Source organism: Dendronephthya gigantea, unplaced genomic scaffold (assembly GCF_004324835.1).
Source record: "Dendronephthya gigantea isolate DGI-Jeju-01 unplaced genomic scaffold, DenGig_1.0 000228F, whole genome shotgun sequence".
In the NCBI taxonomy this organism is placed as follows: Eukaryota; Metazoa; Cnidaria; class Anthozoa; order Malacalcyonacea; family Nephtheidae; genus Dendronephthya; species Dendronephthya gigantea.
This window is the reverse complement of record NW_021163238.1, coordinates 1-11,254: the sequence shown is the minus strand read 5'-3', so window position 1 is coordinate 11,254 and position 11,254 is coordinate 1. Positions and strand designations below refer to the sequence as shown.

Sequence of the window (11,254 nt, the reverse complement as noted above, 5' to 3'; positions counted from 1 at the left end):
AAAAGAGACCGGTCTGTTATCAACGTCGGAGATGTCATATTACGGTTAAAGAAGACAATGTTAAACGATTGAATTGGCAAAAGGTATTAGTGGATGATTTAATCCAAGGAAAAGACGGAAAGTCGCGAGCTGCGGTTTAAAAAGTGATCCGAAATGACGGAAAGATAATACGGCTTCGGCGACCTCTGCAGAAGTTTTATATCCTATTGAGTTATAATCCGAGCTAACAAATGAGAAAAAAGGTGAATTTCCAATCACGTTCGTGACGGAAGCCAAACAGGAGAACATTGACATTTAACTAATTTATGTACTTTAGAGTTGTGTTGATAGACTTTCGCCCGTCTATCAGGGCGGGAGGATGTTCGAAATGACGTAAGCGAAAGTATCGTGTATACCACGCGTGGACGAACAATGCTTTTCGCGAATGCCTTCGGAGCGAAGGATAACTTTGTGTGATGTACTTTGTAGCTATAATGTGTTTATCATTATTAAAGCATGAAAACTGAGTGAACATATATAAAATCCATATCTCCGCGCAACCGTGTATTATTCTATACATTATTTTCTGCCCGACGGATTTTGAGGCATGAAGAGCGAACAGCCTGGAACGAGATTGTCAATAAATGATTATAGGACGCTGAATCATTCGTATATTTATCAATAATCTGGTACCCTTCGTCGGTAGAAATTGGGAAGATAAAACGAGGAGTAGTTAAGAATCGACACACTGAATACATACGGAGGTAAGGCGAGATTAAAAGATCACAAGAAACGTTTGGGAAATCGCACATTTGTACAGCCGATTGCTCGGCAGGTCAAAGTTATAAACACGGTAAAACGGAATTTTGGAAGTGCTGGTTAATAATTGTATATAAATCAAAGGTAAAAGCAATAGAAGAAGCTATAGCGTGGGAATGGTTGTCTGCTGTTGACAGCTTACTGATTCCAGTTTTTATTGGCACGCGATTATGTTATAGTCATATACTTTCGTTTTGCCCAAATACTGGAATTTTTGCATTGAGTGCATGGTTAGGCTTCGGGATGTATTGGATTACGCGATTATATCAATATACGAAAACATTTCAATAGATTAAGCAAATACATCAATAAAGTATATTAAAAGATTACACAAATAAATTAATATCGACCTTCTCTCAATAAAACACAATCACTTATTCACTTTTATTTGTATTGGTCGTGCTGATAATAGACCACCCAACAATTTATTTGCCGCCTACAGGAATTTATTTGATCATTTCCTAGAAGACCTAAAAGTTCTTTTCAAATAAACCAATCAAAATTTATCGTACATTTTGAGCAATTCTGATTGGAACAAAAGCAGGCAGTTATTAATGAAATCCGTGACCTATATACCAATTCAATCAAATGTTATTCAAACAATTCAACTTTTCATGTGCCGAATCAAATACAAACGAAATTGTTTAATTAAACGAAGACTTTAGCTCCTTAAAATTAGCGGGATGTGATAGGGTATACTGAGTTGCGAATGTTCAAATAAGGGCATTACACACAGACATTAATTTGATAATTAAATTCCATACAAACTGATTAAGACGTCGCATAGACGTTGTAATTTTGCGGTATTGAGTATACACAAATCACATCGGAATAAATTGTTCTACTTCACTCGAACGGTAATTCATAGCGACAAACGTAAGGCACATATGCCACCAGGCGGGCGAAGATAAACGATTCATGTGAACATTTGCCAACATCCAACTCACGCACCGAGATTTAACGAAGCTTGGGAGGACTTTGAGGTAATGAAATAAGTCTTTATGACACCAAACAAGCACATGCTATTGTTATGGTGATTATACGACTGCCACGACTGCCAGGATCATGTTATCTGCTCATTTCAATACCTCAAAATCATCTCACGCTTCGTTGAATCTCGGGTAACCAGGCCCATGTAAACAGCCCATTAATCGCACTTCAGTCTCTGCGCGTTTCTCCTGGGACCGGGTCGGAAACAGCTGCGTTGAGTGTAAAATAATTATGTCCATGCATACCTAATATGAAATTTTATATTACAATCGATGCTTATATATATTTGGGGCCGGTTGTTCGAAAGGCGTTTAGCTTAATCGGTGGATAAGTTAAAAATAGAAAACCAAATTATCTATTTATTGAACAACTGAGCTAAAATATTTCGATGTAAAAGGTTTAATTGTCAATGGAAGTACATATTAAATGCATAAGATGCAGGTTCAGTCATTCACAAGACCTATGAGAGTATTTTTAAACTTTTGCTTATCCACCGTTTAAGCTAAACGCCTTTCGAACAACCGGCCCCAGATATATTTAGATTTTGTGTATACAGTGCGTGTGAGACCCATTGTGCTATCGTATTTAGGTATAGGCAGATATCACAGAATGAGTACACGAAGTCTATATCATCAGGCACAAGAGTACAGAGTACAGGGTGTAACATATAGACCAGAGGTAACCCAGTCTATTTGGAACTTTCTTGCGCGACAAGTCAACCAGGAAAATGTTACCCACATAGCCAAAGAGTTAAAACAGTATAACGTTTCAATAACTTTAGCGGATGATGAAGGGAAGTTTCTTATTCGTGGCACCAACGAAGGAATTAAACAATGTAAACAGCGTTTATCAGAACTTGCTGCATTAATTGTTGAACGAGAGAAGAAGCTTGAATATCCAGGGATAAAAAATCTGTTTTTTGATCAGGTCGGAAAGCAGCAGTTGGAAATGATTGAAAACGAAATGAGAATCGATATTAGGAGTGTTTCCTGCAGTGCAGAAAAGATCTCAAACGAGCCCGTTTTCTTACCAAGAACAAATTCCCTTTCATTGCCAAATTCCCAGAGCTCGGTCTACAATATATGCAAGTTTACTACTGAAGAGGGAATGAAAGTCACCTGGACATATGGTAGCATTGAAAATGAAACGGTGAGTAATTTTATTTTTTTTGAAAAAGTGATTTTATATAATTTAAATAAAATTTTTCATCCAGCGGCTGTGTATAAAGAGACCTATTTTTTATTGTATGCATGTGTATTAGGGAAAACAACTCAGACATTTCAAAGTTGCAATAGAGAACTGATGATAATTATAGCATAATCGATTCACAATACATGATAAGGACAAACCTTTTATTCATAATCCTAAAACAATCTGAAAGACGCATTGTCACACAACCTCACTTACCCCCGTCCTCTCTACACTTCGTGCATGAATTAAAGCATCCTTTAATTTTCTTTGGAATATAATATATCTCCTTTTTTTTTTGAAGGCTGATGTGTTGGTAAACTCCGCACGGTCAAATCTTAACCATCCTACCGCATGTGGCCAAGTTTTAATGGATCGTGGTGGACCATATTATAAAGAAGCGTGTAGACCTCACACAAACATACCACCGGGAGACATCGTAGTAACTGAAAGTGGCACGCTTTTGTCTAAGTATGTTGTCCATGCCGTTTGCCGAAAATTAGTTTCATTTCAGGAACCGTTATCAGCATTTGAGGTAAGGTCGTATAGATTTCGTAGAGATTTGAAATAAGGAAGAGAAAAGTGCATGCAATTCTTAGGACGCTGTATTTCATTACGGCGCTGTCAGAAGTCAAAACAGACTGGATATATATTCTGTAGTTTCTCAACTTCTGATTCGCGTTGACGCACATGTTTGACTATGTTCATCGGAAGCGTTCTTTTATTGTTTATGCATTCTGAATATGAGTTTTATCATCGTTTTAGTTTATAAAAGGGCTTGTGCGCAAAATTCTTGAAAAATGTGAGGAGATAGGGGCGTCTTCGCTCGCAATTCCATTGATCGGTGCAGGTCAGCTTGGTTTTCCTGAAGAATCTGTTTTGAAAGTAATCAAATCTCAAGCACAAGAACTTAGCGACAGAAGAAGAGATCAGCTTAAATTACAAAGTATTTGCGTGATTGTGTTCCAGCCAGTCCCGTTACCAACCAAACCGCAAATCTCCAATGTAATCACGTTCAGAGAAGTCGGTATTACCCTTCTTGGCGGAACAGTAGAACATTATCAAGCAGACAGCTTGATAAACTTCTCCCCAACAGATATAAGGGTCTCAACTAAAAGCTCCCGATGTTCAAACACCCGACAAAGTGAAGATACAATGAAACAACCTCCCGGTACGTGCTCATCAGAGAATCGTGCGCTGACAAGCATGTAAAGTATTTCATGCACTGTGTTCCTACTTCGTTTGACATTCCTGGATTAGAGAGCGCAATCAAAGCTGGTTTGAATGCTGCCCGAATTTATGAGCAACGCAACGTGCTAATATCGACCTCGGAGATAACTTCTTTTGGCGTCGCGCCCAAGGAATGTGCGGACGTGTTTCTAAAGGCGGCCCAGATATTTTCCATTTTAAATTTTAAAATGGATGTTAAAGTGGTTGTATTTGAAGCGGACTTGATGGAAAATTTTCAAGACGCTTTTGAAGAAAAGGTAAAAGAGCAACAAATGAGAGGCAGTCTTCGGAAAAGTTATCTGGGGGAAAGTTCAGAGGCAATAAACCATCAGCGTCCTATGACCATAGGCACAAAAGACGAAGTTATTATTCGACTTGTTGGGTTCCGCGATGGGGTTAACATGGCCGCTGACAAAATTGAAGCGTATTTTAGTCGAAGCAAAACGAAAAAATGTATTTCAGGTGACAAAATTGTCAACAGACTTTGGAATCGTACCTCTGAAATACTGGAAATATCGAAGAAATATGAAGTCTTAATAACTTTCTCAGCTGAGGAACTTTTTATCGAAGGAATGACGGAGCAAGTATTTGAATGTAAGGATGCGTTGACAGATTTTCTAAACCGTGAAGACGAAAAGAAACGAGAGATAAGAAGATTGCGTAAAATTTCTCAATGCGTGCAATGGTCGTATTTTGATAAAAATGGTGCTATTCTGTTTGATGAAAACCTGAACGGAATGATTGAGAGAGAATTCAGAGTCTTCAACAATGAATTTACGCTCCCGAGCTCCATTGGCACATACAAAGTTGATCTGGCTAATATGATCATAACCGAAATGCAAACTGGGCTAACTGCAATACTGGCAAGAACGGATTTGGAAAAAAAAAACAACCCGTCGGGTATTATATGATTTAAACAATTTAGGGTATTTTGCCTTTCTACCTACCCAACGCTACCCTACCCTACCCTACCCTACCCTACCCTACCCTACCCTACCCTACCCTACCCTACCCTACCCTACCCTACCCTACCCTACCCTACCCTACCCTACCCTACCCCTACCCTACCCTACCCTACCCTACCCTACCCTACCCTACCCTACCCTACCCACCCTACCCTACCCTACCCTACCCTACCCTACCCTACCCTACTACCCTACCTACCCTACCCTACCCTACCCACCCTACCCTACCCTACCCTACCCTACCCTACCCTACCCTACCCTACCCTACCCTACCCTACCCCTACCCTACCCTACCCTACCCTACCCTACCCTACCCTACCCTACCCTACCCTACCCTACCCTACCCTACCCTACCCTACCCTACCCTACCCTACCCTACCTACCCTACCCTACCCTACCCTACCCTACCCTACCCTACCCGACCCTACTCTACCCTTCCCCACTCACATCTTTCACTGCGGCTCTTACCTATACTGGGCTAAAGAAAAACAGTGTCCTCGTTGTCAATTTATACAATAACTTTAATATTATTCTTTCAGTTTCGCCCAGAATTCCTATAATATGGGAACCACAAACAAAAACTGTTCATTTGGTCGAACTCTCCACTTCATCAAATGAATACCAGGAGATAATTGATCTGATTGGCCCTGAAGAAATATCAATCGAATGTATCGAGAGAATCCAGAATCCTCGTTTATATAAAATGTATCTTAGTAAAAAAGAGTCAATGGGAACGGAAGCAAACGAAAAGCAGTTGTTCCACGGTACAAAGTCAGAAAATGTTTCTTCAATCAATACAAACAATTTTAATCGACGTTTTTCCGGTATAAACGGTAAGAGAACTCTAATTTATTAAAGCCTATGCTAGGTTTAAGGGAGAACATTTTTATAGTACGTTGGGACCCCTATAAAGAGTATTAGCCGCGGAAACGGCCTATTTATAATCTTTTACAAAATTCCCTAAATGGATGATTTTGGCTATAGACTAAATTTTGACATGGAATCGTCTAAGATATATTTAGTGATATTTGAACTGAAGAAGTGCGAGGAAGTATAAAACTAATTTACAGCAAGAATTGTAGATATCGGAGAAATTCGTAAATCTCTTTTGTAAAACATAAATTGATATATTTAATATTTTTCTTGCATCCATATAGGTACAAGATATGGCCATGGTGTATATTTTGCAAGAGATGCTTCCTACTCTATCAGCTTTTTACAAAGAAATAGCGAACACGACGGAGCTTTCCATATGTATGTCGCAAGAGTTTTGGTTGGCAGGAGTATAAAGGGCTGTAAAAAATTACGTGTTTTGCCGAAACGAAATGACCCACAGAACCCTGAGTTATTTTACGATTCCGCCGTGGACGACACAGAAAATCCGTCGATATTTGTGACGTTCGATGACCATCAATGTTACCCAGAATATTTGATTTCGTTCAATAAGGCATAGTTTCATTTTAGAAAGTATTTTTGCACAATGAAAGTATAATCTCCAAGTTAAAATAATTGAAACTGTCAATCTGGCAACATTTATAATCTCAGAAAGGAAATTGCAGGAAATGTTTGTTTTGTCGGCATTAAGAAATATATTACCGATTACTTTTTTGATTCTTAAGAAATTTATAAGTATATCTGCTGCATTTCGCATGCATTGATTGATTGATTGGAAACTTCATTTCAAGAGGGTAACAGATAACAATTCGTAAAAACTGATGAACCACTGGCCCTCGAACTAAAAAACATTAAGTTAATTAAAGTTTAAATAACTATCTAACTGATCCTATAATTACATTAAGAAACTACCTACATATAAGAATTTACTTTAATAAATTAAATATGCTCTTACGTTAAAAATGATGAACACTCATAGATTTATCTAAGAATATTTTCTTTAGAGATTTCTTAAAAGAGAGAAGAGAAGGCTTTTTGCGTAATTCAGCTGATAAACTGTTCCTGATTTTAGCACTTGAAACCGTAAAGGATCTTCCTTCAATCTCACGTTTATAGCGAGGACAGACAATATTGATATGCCCATCCCTAATTTCTCTTGAATGAATATCAATTTCACGGGAAAACATGTAACTTCATCAAAGAATAGGAGCCAATTATGCTTTCTAAAAAGATCAATACTCCTGTCTTTATAGTTAGCATACAAGATTGTTCTCGCGGCATGTTTCTGTAGCTTAAACACTCTGTCAACATTAACTTTCGAACAGGAGGTTCAAACAGTGCTACCATAGAGCATCACCGTAGCGTTATAAAATTGTAATGTTTTTTGATGTGGACTTGTTCAATCTGTACTTCCTGAGCTCTTATGCCCTGTTTGCAATCTGTCAACTGAGATGGAAGACGTTTTCCTGTAATAAATATCAACAAAAAAATGTTAAAGTTGAGAAGGCAAGTCATTAATAAAAATTAAAAATTATAGTGGACCCAAAACCGATTCTTGTGGTACGCTGGGTAGATGTTTAGGTTCTGTGGTGTAATGGTTATCACTTCGGACTCTGAATCCGAGAATTCGAAACTCGTTGAAAATATTGATTCTACGCGTCTTTATGTATTTTTACTCAGGCTTTTCTCTTAGAGCCCATTTCATAAAAATAAAATCTTTTTGAATAAAAATTACACCTGGAATGTCAACTGAAGAGACCTTCTTTATTGAAATGGGAACTTGAGCAGGAAATGGTTTCGTCCATTAACCTCTGGGTTATAGGCACATGACGTTTCCACTGCGCCACCCTGCTTGCTACAAACTTCCTTTAGCTAAAAATATATACGCAGATATATATGTATTTTCTTTTCATTTGTGCTATTCCGAATAAGGTAAGAACATTGGGAAATGTTCTTACATGTATCTATAAGAATTGTACCACCCATGCATGCTGCATGCAACGGTCATGAGTGTAGGTCAGTTGTAGAGCATTCGATTGCAGGTCGAGAGGTCAGTGGCTCAACTATGCTCGCTCCCTTCCTTTCTATAAATTAAGCCGATTAGTGCACAAAAAATTTCAATTTATTTTCGTGGCAAACAGCTAGCTGTTGGTTTTACAAACAATCCATGCAGTTTAGGTTTTATGAATGACTCTCTGGGACACATTCACGTTCCATATAATTGTAAACCAGGGGTCCATACCTGGAATAGAGGGAATATATATATGCAGCCAGGCATTTGTCTGTATCTGTTCTAGGTGTTTAGGTTCTGCCTGGTGTGATGTTTAGCAGTTCGAACTCGGAATAGCTTTTATAGTGTCCATATTTAATAGCCATTGTTGCTTATAATTTACAAAAGTATTCGTTTTCCAACACTGCTCTGGTCGTACGTGCATGCGGTAAGGATGCCAGCGCAAGTCCAGTCTTGTTATCCTGTTGAATGCTGTTTGCAAAACTGCGATGGGATTCCGACGAGAACTCACATGTGGGTTTTGCTCTTTACTGCGGCTCATGTTTTCCTCATTTCTTTCTGTTCTTCTCTTGCCTGAATTGCTCTTTTTTCTGTTAAGGCTTGTTCTGGTGTTTTGATATTTTGTCACGTTATCTCGGCCAAAATTGTGTTTCATGCAGGAGGATTCCGTTCGGGAAATCTTATTCTGAATGCGTTTTGCACTTCTCTTACATTTTGTGTGATGATAAAGTTTGTTACAACAAATAATCGTTGTTCTGCTGTCAGTTGCAGCATTTTGTATTTGATGAAGGGACACGACTGATTATTAAAAGGTCGTAGAGTTCCAGGCAAATGTCTAGAGTTTTATTAATTCTCGCACGATTAGAATGCATTGTAACTCTGAAAGGAAAACAACCTTTATGTTTTAAGCTAATTAATGGGTTCAATTATTTGATATGCTTCGTATACCCAAGAGGTATTTTAAGCAACTTCTGTCACATACCTGCCGCTATTGGGCTAATCTGAATTTCAAAGGTGTCAGGTTTTTTTTACTCACCCTGTATAGTTGCCATAGTTAATGCCATAGTTGCCTACAATTTACAAAAGTATGAAACCAAAAGCCTCATCCGAGAGTTGAACTCTGGACCCCTGGTTTACAAGACCAGCGCTCTAACAACTGAGCTAATAAGGCGCGTCTGAAAAATCTCGGAATATAATTACTTTGTCATAATAGTGCGCGCGTATCAAATTATACTATGCAGCCCGGCATTTCTCAGACTCAGTAACTTTGGTAGATGTTTAGGTTCTATAGTGTATTGGTTATCACATCGGACTCTAAATCCGAGAATTCGAATTCAATTCTCAGTAGAAACACGTTTAAAATATTCGTTCTACGTTTTTATGTAATTTTTTGAGTTCAGGCTTTTCTCTTTTTGCCCATATTAATGAAAAAATAAACCTTTTTGAATAAAAACCTGTGATGTCCACACAAGCTAAGAGGCCTTTTTTGTTGAGATGAGAAGTTTAGCAGGAAATGGTTTCGATCCATTGACCTCTGAGTTATGGGCCCTTCACGCTCCCACTGCGTCACCCTGCTTGCTACACACTGCCCTGATACTATGAATATACACGCAGATATATATTTTCTTTTCATTTTTCCTATTCCGAAAAAGGTAAGAACGTGGGAAATTTTATCAGAGAGTTGAACTCCGGACTCCTGGTTTAAGAGACCAGTGCTCTAACCACTGAGACAATAAGGCAAAAACATGACGCTTTTGCAAAAGTAAAAACGAATCATCGTCAAAAAATAGTTATCCCTCCCAAGCTAATTCTGCATATTTTCCGATGTTCAGTTCTTGTAATATGAATGACAACGTCCTCATGGATGATATGTCTTTACTATGAATACATTTGTGCATGCATATAGTATATCTCCTCGTTGTGTATATTTCCATATGGGATTGACACTGCATAGGATCAAAGTTTTATGGGGAGATCCACACTGCTTTTTGTCTTGAAGAAGGGAACTCAATATTCGAAAAATTTCAAGTTGGGAGGGCAATCAGGGCTTGCACGGGAATCGAATCCGTGTCCATTGTGTCTGCACCACCCAAAACGAAAAAAGTGCAGTAGCTTACGATAATTTATCAAAAATTTCAGCATAGCGGTAAATGAAAAATTAAAGTTCCATTGACTCGTGCGGCAAACAGCCTAATATTATACTCTTAAAAGCGAGCCTATAAAGGAGAAATAATTTCTGAATAGAAGTTCTTATAAGAAGAGGCATTTCGCTCTAGACCAAACAGCATGTTTGTTTACATTTTTAGTAACCGAATCAGAATGCGTAAATTTGACTACTTCGGTTAAAAGGGTACAATATTTACCATTTCACATCAAGTTTTAAAAATTTTGACTACTTTGATTGTCTTTGCCTAAAAAATGCAAAACAAAATCTCGTAAAGTATAAAACGAAATTCCACCCGCTGGCAAATAAACAATTTCTCCGTGTTATGAAAATCTTTCGAGATAACAAGACTCGTAGTCGGCAGGATTTGAACCTGCGCGGGAATATCCCAACAAATTTCGAGCCTGTCGACTTAACCACTTAGCCACGACTGCATATTTGCCAGTTGACAGGCAATGATAAAAAAAAACCACAATAAAACACAAGCGCTAGCAAGTATTATAGGAATTGATTTCTGAAAGAACGAATCATAAACATTGTAGTTCACTATTGTTACAAAAAGTCAATCACAAAAGTCGTTCATATTATTGAGTTTAAGTGGAAGTGTGGAGAGCTCGTCAGAGATTCGAGCTCCGGACCCCTGGTTTACGAGACCAGGGCCGGTTGTATCAAGCTCGTTTAGCTTAAACGGTGGTTAAGTTATCACAAAATAAAAAGCGTTTTATTCAACTGTCCTATTCCAAGGAAACTTGCTAATATCTAAGTAATTTCATTCACGAACATTAAAATTATGTTCCTAAATTTGCTATGGAACCGAATAGCAAAGCGTTGCAAGAATGCAAGGTGAAGGAATAAAATTGCAATGTGTTTGATTAATAAAATCACTATGATGTGAAGTGCAAAGTTCGAGTAAATCACTTGTTCAGGTCTTTTCCATTCAGTAACTATACTCGAGATTCGTATGATTATGAATTCAATGTTGTAAATGCTTGGCAACAGCTGACGTTGTGGTAC

At 38.1% G+C, this 11,254-nt stretch overlaps 2 protein-coding genes and 1 non-coding gene across 3 annotated transcripts; 2 read left to right on the top strand and 1 right to left on the bottom strand.

Moving 5' to 3' along the window:
- The first annotated feature begins 2,397 nt into the window (after positions 1-2,397).
- Positions 2,398-4,188, top strand: LOC114540257 (protein mono-ADP-ribosyltransferase PARP14-like). The gene is made up of 3 exons (XM_028560539.1): positions 2,398-2,937; positions 3,281-3,511; positions 3,742-4,188. The coding sequence occupies exons 1-3, from the start codon at positions 2,398-2,400 to the stop codon at positions 4,186-4,188; spliced, it is 1,218 nt and encodes a 405-aa protein (XP_028416340.1).
- Positions 4,189-4,698: 510 nt separating this feature from the next.
- LOC114540272 (protein mono-ADP-ribosyltransferase PARP11-like) lies at positions 4,699-6,717 on the top strand. Its single transcript, XM_028560545.1, has 3 exons — positions 4,699-5,106; positions 5,711-6,004; positions 6,329-6,717. Exons 1-3 carry the CDS (start codon positions 4,779-4,781, stop codon positions 6,622-6,624), a joined length of 918 nt encoding a protein of 305 aa, XP_028416346.1. The 5' UTR covers positions 4,699-4,778; the 3' UTR covers positions 6,625-6,717.
- A 2,457-nt stretch (positions 6,718-9,174) lies between these two features.
- On the bottom strand, positions 9,175-9,247 carry Trnat-ugu. The gene has a single exon. It is a non-coding gene; the product is annotated as a tRNA-Thr (tRNA).
- Positions 9,248-11,254: the final 2,007 nt, after the last annotated feature.

Excerpts from the sequence above, each read along its gene's own strand:
- LOC114540257 (XM_028560539.1), top strand. The coding sequence starts at position 2,398 with ATGAGTACACGAAGTCTATATCATCAGGCACAAGAGTACAGAGTACAG. Across the intron at positions 2,938-3,280 it reads GTAGCATTGAAAATGAAACG|GCTGATGTGTTGGTAAACTC; the intron begins GTGAGTAATTTT and ends TTTTTTTTGAAG. Across the intron at positions 3,512-3,741 it reads AACCGTTATCAGCATTTGAG|TTTATAAAAGGGCTTGTGCG; the intron begins GTAAGGTCGTAT and ends TCATCGTTTTAG.
- LOC114540272 (XM_028560545.1), top strand. The coding sequence starts at position 4,779 with ATGACGGAGCAAGTATTTGAATGTAAGGATGCGTTGACAGATTTTCTA. Across the intron at positions 5,107-5,710 it reads AAAAAAAAACAACCCGTCGG|TTTCGCCCAGAATTCCTATA; the intron begins GTATTATATGAT and ends TTATTCTTTCAG. Across the intron at positions 6,005-6,328 it reads ACGTTTTTCCGGTATAAACG|GTACAAGATATGGCCATGGT; the intron begins GTAAGAGAACTC and ends GCATCCATATAG.